This window comes from Capra hircus, chromosome 9, assembly GCF_001704415.2.
Source record: "Capra hircus breed San Clemente chromosome 9, ASM170441v1, whole genome shotgun sequence".
In the NCBI taxonomy this organism is placed as follows: Eukaryota; Metazoa; Chordata; class Mammalia; order Artiodactyla; family Bovidae; genus Capra; species Capra hircus.
This window is the reverse complement of record NC_030816.1, coordinates 36,396,180-36,416,325: the sequence shown is the minus strand read 5'-3', so window position 1 is coordinate 36,416,325 and position 20,146 is coordinate 36,396,180. Positions and strand designations below refer to the sequence as shown.

The 20,146-nt window shown below is 35.5% G+C and overlaps 1 protein-coding gene across 1 annotated transcript in view; it reads right to left on the bottom strand.

Annotated features, from left to right (window-relative positions):
• ASCC3 (activating signal cointegrator 1 complex subunit 3) overlaps positions 1–20,146 on the bottom strand; it is a 345,247-nt gene that overhangs the window by 273,571 nt on the left and 51,530 nt on the right. Inside the window, exon 5 of the mRNA XM_018053127.1 lies at positions 3,366–3,486. Within this exon, the coding sequence (XP_017908616.1) occupies positions 3,366–3,486 (121 nt within the window). The remainder of the gene's footprint in view (positions 1–3,365; positions 3,487–20,146) is intronic.

The following is a 20,146-nucleotide window of genomic DNA, read 5'->3' as shown; positions in this document are numbered from 1 at the left end:
AAATGTGACAGGTACAAAATACTATTGGACACATCTGTGATCATCAAAATAAGAAAGTTAAAATTATAAGAAGGAACTATATTTACCTTACTAATAGCTTTAAAAGGCCTCAGCAGAATATACTGAAATCCCGTAAGATTGAACATAATAAGTGACTTTTAAAATCAAGTTATTAAGCACAAATGCTTAAATGTATTATTCTCTTTGATGAGTCAGCTAACTGTAGAGACTGACAAGCAGAAATGAAATGAATAAGTTTAACAGCAACTCTAATACAGAACTTAATTGAAAAACATGTAGAGCTTGTATCCTTTTAAAATGTTACTATGACAGACAAAGTTTTCTATAACTACTCAAAAGAGTGTCATTTGACAGCATAAGCTAACTTAATCTTTTTTTTTTTTAAATAGTACACCCTATATTAAACATGAACTCCAGGAGTTGGTGATGGTCAGGGAGGCCTGGCATGCTGCGATTCATGGGGTCACAAAGAGTCGGACATAACTGAGTGACTGAATTGAACTGAACTGATACTAAACATTCGCCACGACAGCCCCCAAAACAGAATTCAATTTATAAGTATCAACTTAGCAGTTAGTACACTATTCTCACTCACTTCTAGCCTACCTTATATTTCCTGGTTATAAGAACAGAGATAAAGCAGGGTATGTGTGTATGTATGTGTGTGTGTGTGTGTGTGTGTGTGTGTGTGTGTGTGTATATATACACTACATATGTATACACATATATACATACATACATATATATATACACACATACATATATAAAGATTCAAAGAAAATCAGTATAAAAGATAGAAAACACTAAATGGCAAAAGGCTACTGCTCTCTGAAAGTGAAAAGTCACTCAGTCGTGTCTGACTCTTTGCAATCCCATGGGCTATAGCCCGCCAGGCTCCTCTGTCCATGGGAGTCTCCAGGCAAGAATACTGGAGTGGGTGGCCATTCGGGATCTTCCCAACCCAGGGATAGAATCCGCGTCTCCTGCATTACAGGCAGATTCTTTACCATCTGAGCCATCAGACTGCTATCTAAGACCATGATTTTCTGGAACAGAGAAAAGAATAGGACGTGACTGTCTTACTAAGGTAACTTAATAAAGAATGGAACAATTTGGTAGTTTTAAGAGAATTTTGAAGGATCATTAATACAAAATTATATCAAAATAAATAAATGGATGAGAACAGAGATAAAATAACGAGTCAAATGATTCTTTTCTTCAAGAGTATTTCCTTTCCCCATTCCTCACAAAAAGAAATTAAGGAGAATCATTTTTAATGCAATTATACAAAAACTCTATTTTAAAAATGTTTAATATATGCTCATTGTCAGTTTCTTTCACCATAGTCCTTAGAAGAAATTAGTCTGTTTAAATGTCCCAAATTTTTGATGGTTATAATTATATTCTTCAATAATAGCAACATTAATAACAACCTAGCACAGACTAAAAGAGTAAATGCTGATTGGGAAGAGTAGAAAATATTTCAGGGTAAATTGAAGGCTCAAAAAATTTTTAATAATTCAAATTTAATATGTGGTTTTAGATTAAAAAGTGTGCTGCTTCTAAAAGTTATCCGAGTAGAATAAAGTTTGAGTTATACAAAAATGACCATAATGAAACTGAAAAACAACATTCACTCATCACCTACAGCTTTCTTAAAAAAATACATAGGCTGAACATATTTTGAACTTTTGTTAATAAATTAGAACTAATGAAAGGTGGGATCAGTAAGAATCAGCACTTTAAAAACTGAAAAAATGAATACCAAATTCTCAGAAATTACATTGCAAGACTGGATATTTAAATTCATTCCTTTTCTTCTGGCAGATACCCATTTTAAACAGTTCTGCTGGCTTACTCGGAGAAGGCAATGGCGCCCCACTCCAGTACTCTTGCCTGGAAAATCTAATGGACGGAGAAGACTGGTAGGCTGCAGTCCATGGGGTCGCTAAGAGTCGGATACGACTGAGCGACTTCCCTTTCACTTTTCACTTGCATGCACTGGAGAAGGAAATGGCAACCCACTCCAGTGTTCTTGCCTGGAGAATCCCAGGGACGGGGGAGCCTGGTGGGCTGCCGTCTATGGGGTCGCACAGAGTTGGACACGACTGAAGTGACTTAGCAGCAGCAGCTGGCTTATTGCAATGTCTGCTTAAGCATGGTTTAACAGGTGAGAGTCCTTTTAGAGCAAGCTTGTTTATAAGTATTCAATATACCTAATGAACCAAAACACTTTTAGAAAGACAAAGTGGCTAAATTCCAACCTTTAAAGTTTCTAGAAATCTCAAAGCAACTCCAAAGCAACTACCAGTAATCAAAGTGTAGTATAAAAAACCCTTAAGAAATTTTGGATTTAAATCAAGGCTGGTTTTGTAATTTCCTTTCAGTGCCACACTCATAAATGTAAGAAAAAAGTGATATCACTTACTAAACAAAGAGTAAATGTTGACTGCTTTGAAGAGGGGTATCCAATTTCTTATGCTCATGCACTTTCTAAAACTTCCAAACTATTTACAAGGCTGGCAAAGAAATTTGGGTAAAGGTAAGAAACAGTTTTCCTATCAATACTTACCACCTAAAACCTGAGTTTGGCATTAGTTGTCTCAGTGTAAGTCAGGCTTTTTTTTTTTTTTTTTTTAATAATTTTAGCTTCCTTGACAACTCTAATTCTTCTGGGGGTCTTCAAATATATGTAATACATGACTACACAAATGTTCAACTTGCTGGCTGTGATAACTGTACTACAGGCTAAGTAAGATACTTTGTATGTTGAAGATTTTATATCTAAAATATTATGATGTGTGCAACTTCCTATTGTTTAGCAAAAATTTTAACTCTGAACATGTATGAGTTCATTTATGCATACACCTGCACATGTGTGTTTGTGTGTGTTTGTATTTGTGTGTGTTTGTGTGAGTGTGTGAGAAAGATAAGGGGTGGGTATGGAAGCAAAATGTTAATGACTGGTAAATCTACATGAAGAGTATGTGAGTAGTTATTATACTATCCTTGTACCATTACTGAGGTCTGAAATTTTTCAAAATAAAAAATGTGGTTATAAATTGTAACACTATTTGACCCTAAGCATTATATGTAGTTGCTTTAATTCTTTTTTTGTCTTTCCAAATCTTCTGCCATACTGAAACATAGATAGACTCTCTGACATAAAACCCTATTTAGGGCATTGATAATTATTTCATAATCTGCCATATCTAAAATCTACTTGAGAGAATGTTATCAGTAAGTTATATAACCAAAGAATATTAAAAGTATAATTGTATTAAAAAATTGCTAAACAACGAGTTTTTCCTTTAAAGTAAAATTACCACTGATTACTTTCTTACCTTGAAGAGCCTGCAACTTGTGATCATTTGAAGAATTAAGAAATCTGTCCACAATTGTAATTCTGTTCTGGAGGAGTTTCTCAATAAGTTCAAGTCCATCAGGTCCCAGCAGCTCAAACAGCTTATAAGAAGAAGAAAGTCAAAACAAACTGTTACCTCAAAATCAATGTTTTCAAGTTATTAACATCTATTCAACAGAGCAATGAAGCTAAATTAACACAGAAGAACCTAAAAAATATTTAGAAAAGAATTGTAAAAAATAATAACTTAGGAAAGAAAAAAAAAAAAACTCTTCATATTGCTAAGGAGCTTTCAGTTTTATAAAGCTATCTGCAATTATATGGGATTTCCCAGGCAAGAATATTGGAGTGGGTTTCCACTTCCTTCTCCAGGGGATCTTCCCAACCCAGAGATCAAACCCTGGTCTCCAGTATTGCAGGTGTATCTTTATCACTGAGTCACCAGAGAAGCCCTATATAATTAAACAGCATGATCCAACTGTTAAAATAATTAAGATTCATATATAAAACTCTAAATCACAGACCAAAAGTTTCTTATAATTGGTTTCTCTTGGGATAACCAAGGCCATGAAGTTGAATCCAAAGAGCTATCTCAAAAACAGCATAATTGTGGTAAACCACAATTAGAAGATTCACAGATTCAACAACCAAGTTGCAGAAGAGAACTGAGAAAAGACACAATTGGGAGGACCCCTCTTGGGGTGAGAATAAATATCAACACTAACCTTTGGAATTAGTCCTTCAAAGTGGTCATAAATTTATTGATTAGTTCATAGAACCATTTAGGGCCCAGGGCATTTTTGCAAACAACAGAATGGTCAGCTGGTAATCAGTAAAGATTAATGGCTGAGTGGGGTCAGGGAAAGCGGGAAAAAGGGTTCGGCTAACACTACCTTTGTCCCAAAGTGACTTCAGGTAAACTCACAGATGTGTCTCCACAAGGAATACCATCAGAAACTAAACACTGTGGAATGAGAAAGAAATGTCTACACTGAAATAATCCAGCTGGCCACTAAACCAACACGCAAATAACAATAACAAGCCTTGTAGGTGGAACTAGAAGAAATGGACAACTTCCTAGAAAGACATAGACTACCAAAACTAAGTCAAGACAGTCTGAATAAGATCTAAAACAAGTGAAAACTGAATTAGTAATCAAAAACTACCCACAAAGAAAAACCCAGGTCCAGATAGCTTCAATGGTGAATTCTACAAAGCATTTTAAAAGTTAAAACCAATTCCTCACAAACACTTCCAAAAAACAGAAGAGGAAAGAATACTTCACAATTCATTTTATGAGATTGGTACTACTCTGACCCCACAACCAGACAAATACATCAAAAGAAAACTACAGATGAGTATTTCTTAGCAATATAGACACAAAAGCCTCGGAAATACAAGCAACCCAGATCAGATCTAGCAATTTATGAAAAATGTATATACCATGACAATGTGAGATTTATTTCAGGAATATAAGGTTAGTTCAAGATAAGAAAATCATTTATATATTATATCATAGCAATAGAATAAAAAAGCAAAAATCACATGGTTAGCTCAACAGATGCAGAAAAACCATTTGATAAAATCCAACATCCTTTTGTGATAAAAACAATCAATGAGCTAAGACCAGAAAGGAACTTCCATAACCTGATAAGGAGCATCTATAAAAATCCCACAGTTAACATCATACTTAATGGTGAAACACTGGCTTTCCCAGTAAGAATAGAAACAAGACAAAAGAGCATTTGTGACTTCTACTGAACATTGTATTGGAGGTTCAAATCAGGGCAATTAGGTAAGAAAAAGAAGCAGAAAACACGCAGATTGAAAATGAAAAGGTATAGCTATTTCTACTTGTAGAAATAGTTGGAAAATAGAAAATACTAAATTTTCTCTATGTGGAAAATACTAAAGAACATACTAAAATAGTATTAGAACTAATAAATAAGCGAAGTTTTCAAAAAGCACACCAAGACCGTTCAGTGAGGAAAGATCAGTCTTTTCAACAAATGATGGGGCAACTGGCTAGCCCCATATGAAATAAATTGAAGTTGGACTCTTATACCACACATGAAAATTAAATTGAAATGGATCAGTTATCTACATTTAACATACAAACTTATGAACTCTTTACTGAAGTAAATCTTAATGGGTTCAGATTTGGTAAGGGATTCTTATACATGACACCAAAAGCATGAGAAACACAAGAAAACACAGATAATCTGGACTTCCTAAAAATAAGAATCTTCTGCTTAAAGGACACCATCAACAAAGTGAATAAAACAACTCACGGGATGGGATAAAATATTTGCCAATCATATATCTGTGAAAGGACTTGTATCCAGAATACATAAACAGTTCTTACTACTAATAAAAAGGTAACCAATGAAAAAATGAGCCAAGGATCTGAATTTATCCAAGGAAAATCGATAAATGACCAACAAGCACATTAAAAGATACTCAACATCAGTAGTCACTAAAGAAATGCAAAGAAGAGCCACTGGAAAGAATAATTTTTTAATGGAAAATAATGTGTTGGCAAGGATGCAGAGAAAACTAGAATTCTCATACTTTGAAGGAATACTAAGTTGTGTAGCCATTGTGAAAAACAGTTTTCTGGTTCCTCAGTAAGTTAAACATACAATTACAATATGACTCAGCAATTCCATCCCTAGGTATATACCCAAAAGAATTTAAAACTTATCCAAACAAAAACTTGCACATAAATAGGGCTATTAACATAGCCAAAAGGTAGGAATAACCCAAATGTCCATCAACTCATGCATGGATAAACAAAAAGCAGTATATTCACACAACGGAAAATACTAAGGCATAAAAAGCAATGAAGTAGTATACAACATGGATGAACCTTCAGAACGCTTTGCTAAGTGAAACAAGCTAGTCGTAAAAGGTCACATATTATGATTCCATTAATATGATATGTCTTAAATAGGGAAATCTCTACTAGACAGTAAGCTAGTGGTTGTTCAGGACTTGGGGGTTGGGGCAAGGGGGCGGGGTCAGGAGGGAGTAGAGAAAATAAATAGCTAAAGGTTCAGGATTTCTTTCTGAGGTTTTGTAAATGCTTTAAAGTTGACCATGGTGATGGTAGTAAGAATATACTAAAAATTACTGATTTATATACTTTAAGTGAGAGAACTATATGGTATGTGTACTATAATCGAAGAAGCTATTTTTTAAAATTATGAAACAAAATGACTTATAATACTAAAAGTAACCAATAAACTGCTTCAGTTCAGTTCAGTTCAGTCGCTCAGTCGTGTCGGACTCTTTGCAACCCCATGAATCGCAGCACGCCAGGCCTCCCTGTCCATCACCATCTCCCGGAGTTCACTCAGACTCACATTCATCGAGTTGGTGATGCCATCCAGCCATCTCATCCTCTGTCATCCCCTTCTCCTCCTGTCCCCAATCCTTCCCAGCATCAGAGTCTTTTCCAATGAGTCAACTCTTCGCATGAGGTGGCCAAAGTACTGGAAGTTCAGCTTCAGCATCATTCCTTCCAAAGAAATCCCAGGGTTGATCTCCTTCAGAATGGACTGGTTGGATCTCCTTGTAGTCCAAGGGACTCTCAAGAGTCTTCTCCGACACCACACTTCAAAAGCATCAATTCTTCGGTGCTCAGCCTTCTTCACAGTCCAACTCTCACATCCATATATGACCATAGGAAAAACTATAGCCTTGACTAGATGGACCTTAGTTGGCAAAGTAATGTCTCTGCTTTTGAACATGCTATCTAGGTTGGTCATAACTTTTCTTCCAAGGAGTAAGTGTCTTTTAATTTCATGGCTGCAGTCACCATCTGCAGTGATTTTGGAGCCCCCCCAAATAAAGTCTGACACTGTTTCTACTGTTTCCCCATCTATTTCCCATGAACTGGTGGGACCAGATGCCATGATCTTAATTTTCTGAATGTTGAGCTTTAAGCCAACTTTTTCGCTTTCCTCTCACTTTCATCAAGAGGCTTTTTAGTTCCTCTTCACTTTCTGCCATAAGGGTGGTGTCATCTGCATATCTGAGGTTATTGATATTTCTCCCGGCAATCTTGATTCCAGCTTGTGTTTCTTCAGTCCAGCGTTTCTCATGATGTACTCTGCATATAAATTAAATAAGCAGGGTGACACTATCCAGCCTTGACGTATTCCTTTTCCTATTTGGAACCAGTCTGTTGTTCCACGTCCAGTTCTAACTGTTGCTTCCTGACCTGCATACAGATTTCTCAAGAGGCAGGTCAGGTGGTCTGGTATTCCCATCTCTTTCAGAATTTTCCACAGTTTATTGTGATCACAGTCAAAGGCTTTGGCATAGTCAATAAAGCAGAAATAGATGTTTTTCTGGAATTCTCTTGCTTTTTCAATGATCCAGTGGATGTTGGCAATTTGATCTCTGGTTCCTCTGCCTTTTCTAAAACCAGCTTGAACATCAGGGAGTTCACGGTTCACATATTGCTGAAGCCTGCCTTGGAGAATTTTGAGCATTACTTTACTAGCATGTGAGATGAGTGCAATTGTGCGGTAGTTTGAGTTGGAAATATTAAAGATAAAGATTAAATATAAATTTCCTGATAAGGATTTTAAGTAGGTTTTGACTGACTGTTAAGACACAAGCCAACCTCATGCTTAAGGTAATGGTGATATTAAAAAATAAGAAATTCAAAAACCATAAATGTAACACATACCTACAGAGTTAATTTCCCCTGGTACTCCAAACAAATTGTATCAGGAAATGCTCTCTACAGACACCATGAAATGTCTTTATATCCTACCAACTTTCAGAGACTGTGTTAATTCTTAAATTGAGACCATTTCCCCATAAGAATGTGATTTACTGGAGCAGTTACTCTGATATATATTCCCAGCTACTCAAGGTTATTTAATTTGAAATATAATGTTGACATATGAAAAATTAGATTCAGAAATTTTTAGTCCAACATAATTTTAGGAAACCACCAGTGTAATTGGAAGATAACTTCTAGATAAAATATCTCAGGTATAAAATCACAGCACATAGAACATGTTATTAATATTTCTTAAAAATAACACATCTGTAGATCTACCAAAAAGACAAGAAAGCTGTTTTGCTCTGAATAGCAGGACTTCCCTAACCCAGTGAAGAATCCCCAGCAGAATTCTGAGATCAGCTGCCATCAGATTTAAAGCAATCCCAAATTCTGCTTTTCCTAACATTTGCCATTTTCATCTACACTGAGAGCAGGTGCAGTTCTCATTCAAGATTTGCACTACAAACTAATCTGGCACTGAGACTAGCTGTTTATAAAGGTACAGCTGTCTGCATCATTGCAAACAAGTTCCAGAAGCTATCAAATTGGAAAAAAAAAAAAAAAGGCAGGGGGGTAGGAAAGTTAGCTATGGGTAGAGAAGAAGGCATCAACTACAGAGTTAAAAAAAAAAATACAGCTCTCAAACAATAAAAAGACAAGTTTTACTACTCTGGCTGTAAGTTAAAGATATGAGATTTAAAGGAACAGACACAATAGGAACAGACAAGTAATATTCTATTCCTGGTAGATTCTGCTAAAGCCAACATTATCTATTAAATAATTTATCAACAGATAAAGGTGTTCAGAGATCTCACTGTTATCATAATTCCTTTTTTTATTAAATTAGATGACCAAATTAAAGTACCTCCTCATTAGACTAAAATAATGGAAACAATAAGAAAAATTAACCAACACACTACATTCCTGAAAAGTCAAAAGTAAATTTCAGAACATGTACAGACTAACTTTAAAGCAGCATTACTTCTTTGTTTCTTACACTTTTAACAGATGAATGTAGTTTGTGAATCTCTCAGGAAAGGCAATTCCCACTTTCCACCATATTCTGACTTATATCATTTTTATTCCAACAGGAACAAAGCTATAGTGGATGCCATATCCCCAACACAGTATCAAATAAATCAGAAACATTATATTATCATGAAAGCAAAACATAAAGTCATGAAAATCTTTAAATAATATACCATGGAAAATTATACTACAAATCTTGGGAAAACTTGTAAGAAAAAAAGTTATCATGGGGCTAAATAAGAACTACAAACCTCTTCAAGAACTAGGGTATGCAGAGATATGCTGAGGGTTTGTGAAACCCCAGAATAAACATGATAAACATACTTGCCTTATGGGTTTACTGAAAGATTTTCATGCAAAACATTATTTCCAAGTAAAAGGTTCTGGTCATGTTAATGTCCTGTTTGAATCCTATTTCTCAGGTTAGTCAAAAAATGTTAGACAAAGTATTTAATCACTAAAACAGCTTTAAAGCAAATAAAACTCAGGTTTTTAAAAGGTTTGTCAGTTCCATTCTGTTTCCATCTAGTCAATATTAAGGAATTCATTAAAAGTCAAAAATAAGTCTATCTGAAGTTCCCAAAAAAATCACTTTCAAAATAAAGACCAATCAGTCTCCCTTCTCCCGGTGAAGAAATGACTCATTGGAAAAGACTCTGATGCTGGGAAAGATTGAAGGCAGGAGGAGAAGGGGATGACAGAGGAGATGCTTGGATGGATCACCACCTCGGTGGACACGAGTTTGAGCAACTTCCGGGAGTTGTTGAAGGACAGGGAAGCCTGGAGTACTGCAGTTCACGGGGTCGCAAAGAGTCGGACAAGACTGAGTGACTGAACTGAACTGATTCGCCCTATCAAATAGTCAATGGGCATTCTGAGAAACAGCTAGTGATGCACATTAGGCATAATGTATTCACGTGAATGAGGTACAACAATACAGTTAAGTGGATTACGGAATTAACCACAATATGGAGTCTACCCTCTAAAGCTGTTCTTCAAAAACTGGCCATGGTGATAGACAGGTGCACACTGCTATATTCAAAATGGATAACCTGGCTTCTGTGGTGGTCCAGTGCATAAGATCTGCCTTGCAATGCAAGGGACATGGATTTGATGCCTGGTCCAAGAAAATCCCACTTGCCTCAGAGCAACTAAGTCTTTGCACTACAACTATGGAGCCCGTGCTCTACAGCCTGGGAGCCGCAACTCCTGAGCCCACACTCTAGAGTCCATGCTCCGCAACAAGAGAAGGCAAGGCCCACTAAGAAAGCCCTTGCAAAACAACAAAGCACCACAGCCCAAAAATTAAATCAATCAATCAATCTTAAAAAATAGTTAACCAACAAGAACCTATGGCTTAGCGCAGGGAACCTCTGCTCAATGTTCTGTGAAAGCCTGGATGGGAGGGAATTTGGGGGAGAATGGATATGTGTACATGTATGATTGAGTCCCTTTGCTGTCCACCTGAAACTATCACAACCTTGTTAATTGGCTATATACCAATACAAAATTTACAAGTTTAATATAAAAAAAAGAAAATTAAAAAAAGAAGATTGACCATGGCTTTGTCCTGTTCAAAATTTTATGATATATAAACTAGAAGACATATTAAATCAAATTTACTCAAGTATTAATACGGCTCATGATAGAATCAACATTTTGAGATTTTCTAAATAGTCTGATATAATCTGCCAGACCAAAGGAAAAGGAACAGAGGTAAATATGAAACTCCACAATTACAGAACCCACATGTAAAATCAACAACGATAAATATTCAAATAGAAAAAGCTCCTGCGTGCTTCTACAAGATGAAGAAATATCCCACAAATAAATTCCTAAGAAAAATCCAGAAAAGACAGTGTGTGTGTGTGTGTGTGTGTGTGTGTGTGTGTTAGTTGCTCAGTGGTGTCCAACTCTGCAACCCCATGGACTGTAGCCAGGGAGGTTGGTTATTTACCAAGTCAATATGGATTTTTTTAAACGCAATGAAGGCTAGGGGAAAATTTACTGTAGTAATTGGAATATTGTATCTCAAAAACCCCATTTAGCATCTCAAAGGATACTACATTAACTGAATCATATTTAGAAGGCTGAGTTCAATTTTAATCTATACATTTTCAAACACACACAAAAAGAGTAGAACAAGAAAAAGAAAGTAAAAATAAGATATATCTATGCAAATGTTTTCCACTGCAGATCTCTTATCTATTATTATTCATTCTGTTCAAAGGATCCTCATTCACAGATTTGACAAAGACAATGAATATTATTCTGGGTCCATCTTCCTTGATCTTCCTCCATATATCATTCCTTATCCTTCTTGAAACACACTTTTCCTTTGATATCCTTGACACACCATTCTTTTGATATGTATCCTATCACTCTGACCGTTAAATTCCTATCTTCTCCTCAGGTTCACTTTGACTATTACACATTGGAGCTCCTTAAGGTTTAATCCCAGGCTTTCTCTTACTTCCACTCCTTGTTCTTTCCTTAACTGCTCACATACGAGCCTTAAACTCCCATTAGCACGCATACACTGATAACTCATAAATTTACACACCCTTCCCAGATCTCTACGCTGAACTTCATGTATCTAAATGCCCAGTTGTCCTCTCCCACTTGGAAGTCTTAAGACCTCCGACAATTCCACATATGCCCAAAACTATCTCTCAGTTTTCCACATACTTCACTGTTTTATACTTGCTCTTATTTCCACGAATGGACTGCCATCCTTCCAGTTACACAAGTCAAAAGCTAAAATGCATTCTTACCACCTCTTTACCCCATCACACCCAACTCTAACCCTATCATCCAATCCACTCTCACGTTCTCTCAATTACTAAACAGATTTTAACCCTTTCTCCTTGTCTGTCTTAAACTCCCAGTTATTGCCTATAACACTCAAAGGGCTTCCTAAATGGTTTTTGCACATGTATCCAAATGACACAGAGCACAGAACAATGACAATTTTATGAAACATAGGTCTGATCAACGTTCACTGTCTTCTGTCCATCCCTTGACAACAAATTTTCAATTGCCCTCCACTGTTCTCAAGATAAAGTACTGAATCGAACTGAACATAGAACCTCAAGATAAAGTACTGAATCGAACTGAACATAGAACCAGAACCTCAAAACATCACAAAGTGCTAAATGAAGAGTCAGTAACACTGATACTGAGGTATATTCAACTGCACTGCTCTGACTAGGAAGAATTTTAATATCAATAGTAAAGTTAAATACTCTTCAAAACGGCATCCTTTTTAATTCTCCTCAGTCACATTAACCACATGTCAAGAGACGAGGCCAGTGACTACTGCATTAAATAACAAATAGAATATTTCAATCAGCACAAAAAGACAGCACTGGGCTTTGATTCTATTGTAAAACACTCTGCTGAGATCTAGATAGAATATTTTTATACAGCAAAATTTATGTCTAGTTGTATCACAATGACTACCAAATTAGATTTTCTTTAAAGCTCATAGTTTTACATAGAGTTTATTTACTTTTTGTGTTGTATATTCTACAAGTTTTGGCAAATATATGATGCCTACATGTACCCATCATTATACTATCATAACAGAGGAGTCCACGGCCCTAAAAATCCCCTGTGCCCCATCCCTTTGTTCTTCCTCCCCAAACCCTGGTAACTACTTATCTTTTGACCATATCCAGAGTTTTGCCTTTTCCACAATGTCACTTAGTTGGAATCATACAGTGCACACCCTTTTCTGATTGACTTCTTTCACTTAGCACTAATCATGGCTTGCAGGCTCATTTTCTTTAATCACTGAATGCTATTCCATCATATGGATATACCACAATTTATTCATCTATTTCCCTACTGAAGGATATCTAGTTTGCTCTTGACAATTGTCTTTATTTTTTATTTCATTAAATTCTGTTTTTTACACAAATTATCTCATCCATAAAAATATGCATGAGAGAAATGCTGAAAGAATATCACTAAATTGCACATTTTTCATTTTTGTCTTTTCCAAATTTTCTACAATAATAAACATATATTACCTAATCAGATGAAGGTTTATTTTTAGATAATACAAACCAAATTCTGGTTTAACCATTGTTTTTTAACTTTTTGTCCATTAAGGGTAAAAAGAATCACTAACAATAAATAAAATAGGTTTTCACAAATTGCCATTATTTGGAATGAACACAAGAAATTATATAAACCAAAAAACCCCTTATCATGTTGACAAATCAGCTGATAACTAATGGTACAAAGACCAAGGAATAAACTTTTTTCCTCTACCAAATCTTATTTTTCAAATGAAAGACCTTTTCTTTTCTAATCAAGTACAGTGTAACCACACAGGAATCAGACTAACACAGCATTTTCTAAAAAATCTGACCACTGAAAAACTATTTCAGAACCTTTAACAACATTATAATTATCAGTTCGAATGGCAATAAATGTTTAACAATTTAATCATTTGAGTTAATAAGTAAATCTATTATCCTAATATCTAACTGGAGAGGTACAGAGATGCAGAAAATGTGGAAAATACATTGTATTCTAAGTATTAACAGAAGAGCCATGATGGCACTTTGAACTAAGCTAGTTAGAGAAAGGAACAGCAGCTTGCAAACAGAAATTAAAAATTTGCTTGAGCATTTAAATGACTAGATTTACAAAATGGAGCAAGTGAATAAAGTATTACTCTCCAAGTAAGCTTATTTAATTGTACATTAAAAGCAATTTAACATTTTCACAGAAAGCAATACCTGTAACTCCTCAAATATACATTTAATGTTGGTATGAGACTTATTTATTATGTTTCATGGTAATACACAGGGAATAATGTTCAGCCTCTTTCCTTACTGGCAGAGACAAGGAAAATCACAGCATTTATTAGAGGAACTTTCTATCTGGAGGATTTGTAAGACACTAAACTCTCTACACAGAAATTGAGTCCCCAGGAATATTATAGAACATATCACTTTTCCTGGGTATTAGTTAATATATAAAATGCATAAGCAATAAATTTATGAGAACAAAGTACCCATACAAACAAGACACAGGGTTAAAAGTACCAAAATAGGGCTTCCTTGGTGGCTCAGCGGTAAAGAGTCTACCTGCCAATGCAGGAGACACAGATTTGATCCCTGGTCCAGGAAGATCCCACATGCCTAGAAGCAACTAAGCTCATGTACCAGCTACTGAGCTTGTGGTCTAGCGCCCGCATGCCACAATTACTGAAGCCACAGAGCCCTAAAGCCTGCGCTCTGCAACAAGAGAACTCACCAAAACGAGAAACCCGTGCACTGCAACGAGGAGCTAACCCCGCAGCCAGCAACTAGAGAAAAGCCCCCGCAGCAACGAAGACACAGCACAGCCAAAAGTAGAGAAATAGATTCTTTTAAAATAACAAAATAAAGCTAAATAATAATGTCCATGGAGAAGGAAATGGCAACCCACTCCGGTATTCTTGCCTGGGAAAGAAATCCCATGAACAGAGGAGCCTGGTGGGTTACAGTCCATGGGGTCACAAAGAATCAGACACAGCCTAGTGACTTAGCCACTAAACAACAATAAAAATAATAAAGTAAGGAACAATGAGTTCCTGGGAATGTTTTGTTAAAATTATCAAAATACTTGTAAAGGCTACAAGTATTAGTTATTCTTATTAAAACAACAAAACCATCACGATTAATTTTACATTGTCTTGAGCAAACTTAAGATTTCCATTTTAACCCTAAGTAGAAAGAACAGCTGAAAAAGTGTTTATTGGTCATGGATTCTGACAGTACAACTGACTTTCTATATATTGAATTTCGTCTACTATTTTCAAATTGTAGAATGCTCATAAATAAAAAAAAACCCTTAAACAGTTTGTCACAATAAATAATAATGATGATCTTAAAGGATAACCACAGTCATTTCTCTTTTTAAAAAAATACAGTATGTTTTACATTTAAATTTCTTCTTAAAATTATTTTGAAAAAAAAATCTCCCTTTTACACTTAACACAGGAAGGAGGCTGCCTTCTGATAACAAGTATTAGCAATTAAGATGAAAAAGAAAGTATGGCACAAAATTCACACTTGAATGTACCTTCTCTGGCAAGACAGAAAAAGGGAAAAACCTAAAAGATACCTCAAACTTAAAAATAGAAAAATATCTCTCTGGACCATAAATCGAGCAAAAAAAGTAAAGCACTGAGTAGGGTAAAAGTGACAAGCTGAGCTCCAGTTTTGGATAGCAAGGCCAGAAGCCTGGCTCCTGGGAGATAATCTAGATGAAAAATGCTGCAAACAATGTGGGAAGCAGAGCCAGGGGACTTAGGTGAAGCCAGAGCATGGGCACAGAGCTCCCCTGTTCATGAGAAGGGCCTGAAAAGAACTACCATCAAGAAGAGATTTGGGGCCACACCTTCTACAGCAATCTAAGATGGGGAGGAAGGGGAATGTAGAGGGAAGATCCTACAAATCAACATCAGCATAAGAATTAAAATTTTAAAACATATGAACAAACCTTAAACTAAAAATGACAGTCAACAAAATCAACACAGGAACTTAAGTTTACTCAGAAGTAGGTAATACAGAACAACGTGATAAAGACTTTCAGTTCAGTTCAGTTCACTTCAGTCGCTCAGTCGTGTCCAACTCTTTGCAACCCCATGAATCGCAGCACGCCAGGCCTCCCTGTCCATCACCAACTCCCAGAGTTCACTCAGACTTACGTCCATCGAGTCGGTGATGCCATCCAGCCATCTCATCCTCGGTCGTCCCCTTCTCCTCCTGCCCCCAATCCCTCCCAGCATCAAAGTCTTTTCCAATGAGTTAACTCTTTGCATGAGGTGGCCAAAGTACTGGAGTTTCAGCTTTAGCATCATTCCTTCCCAAGAAATCCCAGGGCTGATCTCCAGAATGGACTAGTTGGATCTCCTTGCAGTCCAAGGGACTCTCAAGAGTCTTCTCCAACACCACAGTTCAAATGCATCAATTCTTCGGTGCTCAGCCTTCTTCACAGTCCAACTCTCACATCCATACATGACTATTGGAAAAACCATAGCCTTGACTAGACGGACCTTTGTTGGCAAAGTAATGTCTCTGCTTTTGAATATGTTATCTAGGATGGTCATAACTTTCCTTCCGAGGAGTACACAGAGTGCACAGAAGAACTGTACAAAAAAGATCTTTACGACCAAGATAATCATGATGGTGTGATCACTCACCTAGAGCCAGACATTCTGGAATGTGAAGTCAAGTGGGCCTTAGAAAGCATCACTACGAACAAAGCTAGTGGAGGTGATGGAATTCCAGTGGAGCTATTTCATATCCTCAAAGATGATGCTGTGAAAGTGCTGTACTCAATATGCCAGCAAATTTGGAAAACTCAGCATTGGCCACAGGACTGGAAATGGTCAGTTTTCATTCCAATCCCAAAGAAAGGCAATGCAAAAGAATGCTCAAACTACCGCACAATTGTACCCATCTCACATGCTAGTATAGTAATGCTCAAAATTCTCCAAGCCAGGCTTCAGCAATACGTGAACCGTGACCTTCTAGATGTTCAAGCTGGTTTTAGAAAAGGCAGAGGAACCAGAGATCAAATTGCCAACATCCGCTGGATCATTGAAAAAGCAAGAGAGTTCCAGAAAAACATCTACCTCTGCTTTATTGACTATGCCAAAGCCTTTGACTGTGTGGATCACAATAAACTGTGGAAAATTCTGAAAGAGATGGGAATACCAGACCACCTGACCTGCCTCTTGAGAAACCTATATGCAGGTCAGGAAGCAACAGTTAGAACTGGCCATGGAACAACAGACTGGTTCCAAATAGGAAAAGGAGCACGTCAAGGCTGGATATTGTCACCCTGCTTATTTAAAGTATATGCAGAGTACATCATGAGAAACTCTGGGCTGGAGGAAGCACAAGCTGGAATCAAGATTGCCGGGAGAAATATCAATAACCTCAGATATGCAGATGACACCACCCTTATGGCAGAAAGTGAAGAGGAGCTAAAAAGCCTCTTGATGAAAGTGAAAGAGGAGAGTGAAAAAGTTGGCTTAAAGCTCAACATTCAGAAAACAAAGATCATGATATCTGGTCCCATCAGTTCATGGGAAATAGACGGGGAAACAGTGGAAACAGTGTCAGACTTTATTTTGGGGGGGCTCCAAAATCACTGCAGATGGTGACTGCAGCCATGAAATTAAAAAAGACTTTCAAGTAAGCACCAAATTTCTAGGCAATAATAAAGCAGTTGTTTTCTATTAAAAGGATTTATGAAACAGAACAAAAGAAGGTATATTGAAACATTCTATCCTTTTTGCTCAATTTTTCTGTAAACAATGCTGCTATTTAAAAAGTTTTATTAATTTAAAAAGTTTATTAATTTAAAAAATGATGATAGCTGATTCAAGGATAAATAACTTTTAAAGCTCTATCAATCAAGGTGATTCTCCTACTGCTGATAAATATTTGTAACGTTAAAGGACCATACACTTGTGGTTTAAATAAAAACTACCTAGTAAAATGCCTTACATATAAAAAAAAAAGATGCTTAACAAATCTTTGTGAAGAAAATGAGTAATGAAAAGAGGAAATTAATGGTCAATATGATGTCATTTTCAAACTGTACAAGTTACCACGTCATAAAATATACATATCTTTTAATATTCTCATTGGGATCTATTTTATTTTGCAGATACAATAAATGTCCTTGATGTCATTTTTTATTTTTAGAGTATTTTAAATGCTATCATGATTACTATCGATAGCATTTAAAAACAAGTAGTCATAAACAGGTTAAAAATTTCAAAGAAGAAACCCATTTCCACTGTGAAACAATTATATCTGTTATAACTGGCTGTAACTAGAAGGACATCAGGCTTGTCTCAAACCCTTTGTATCTAAAGATGGGAAACTACCAGATGTCTTATTATTTAAAATGGATACCCGCTATATGAATAAAAGCCAAAACTTACGTGAGAAAAAATAAAGACCAGCAAAATTAAAACCTGATTATTTGAAAGCAAACACCTTGTATCAAAAATGAGAAAATACAGACAAAAAGACTAGGGCAACATAACTAAAAGTTGGTCTAAAAAAATTTTTTTTAATAAGAAGACATTTATGAATAACTTTAGAGCATAAAGCTTGAATATGTGGCTAATGAAAAGGCTAATTTCATAGAAAAATATAATTGTCAAAGGATTTAAGAAGAAATAGAAAATCTGAATAAACCAACCAGAAAATATGAATTGCTAACTATAAAAGATACCAGGTGAGATAAGTTTATTAGCATACTAATGTCAAACTTTCATGAAAGAAATAATTGCTTCAAGAAACCTTTTGAAAAATAAAGAAACCTCCATAAATTTACTTTATGAAGTCAGAATAACCTTAGGCATTAGTATTAAAATGGGCTTCCCTAGCGGCTCAGATGGTAAAGAATCCACCTGCAACGTAGGAGACCTGGAGTTGATCCCTGGGTCAGGACGATCCCCTGGAGAAGGGAATGGCAACCCACTTCAGTATCCTTGCCTGGAGAATTCCATGGACAGAGGAGCCTGGCAGGCTACAGTCCATGGGGTCATGAGGAGTCAGACATGACTGAGCAACTAACACATTAGTAATAAAACAGGGTAATTTACAAATTATCTGCTTAGGTTGGCATTCTAAGCATAGCAGGAAGACTGGAATATCATGTGACGGAATAAAGCCCCATGGCAAAGAGGAGGCATTCTGATTTTCATAAATTTAACTAAGGCAAATCCATGTATTTCCATTTTTAGTTATAAAATTTTAAAACGTAAGAGTTGTACCTATATCTTTACTGTATGTAATAAACAGCATACACCATACACTATAGAAAATGTGGTATCCAGAGAAAAATGATACTCAATTTAGGGAATGTCTTCCTTTGACACAATAAGCAACTTTAGCTAGATTTATACATAAAATGAAAAAGATGTGCATACCGAAAACAAAGAATAATATAGTATGATAAAAGAAAATGCTAACTGAGTAATTCTGAAAAGTTTTGAATTAATAGTCCATGTGGAACTCAGTATCAGAATAATTATATAAAGCAGAGCATGATATTTATAACACTGTAAATTATTCTTAGTTTGATTTGTGGGCATAAAAAATTATTGAATATTCATACATTCCAAAATAAAGTCTTAAACAACAAAAGAAAATGACCATGAAAATTAGGACAGTATTTATTTAACATTTATTTTTCTCTCAAGAAAAATGTGCTATGCAAATTGTTGCTGCATTGCAGAGAATTAGATAAATTACATTTTCAGAAAAACTTACTCATTATTTACAGGTACTTAATCTAAAATAACAACTTAACAAAACTAAAACCAAGGTCACTTACAACTTAATTAAAACTACTTGGAATGTAAATCTATTTATTCTTTACATACTATAATTAATTAGATGTATAAGTTAAGGTTAAAGTTAAGTATTGTATATTTAAAAGTTTACTTTACAATTGCATGCACATGGCAAATTTATAGTGTACTAGATTATTAAAAAGAAATTATGCTGATTTTTAAATGCCTTAGTGAAAACAAATTTATAGCTATCATATGCATGTATGAGTGGATGCATATTATGCATATATATATATATAAAGCTGACAAATATTAAATTTTAACTTTAAATAAATGCTTACAGCAATTTCTAAATGTAATTGCCATACTTATTTATGCCTATAAACTGACAACTAAAACATTATTCGAAATGTTTTTTTATTCATCTCAAATACTTTTAAAACACAGAAATTTATTCTTTATTCTCATATATTTATTTCCTATATCAAAACATTACAGATATTTCTCAATATATATTTAGAAAATCCATATGCTCTTCCAAATCAGTCATAACAACATTCATTATATCAAACATAATTTTCTTGCCCATTCTCCTGTTAAATATACG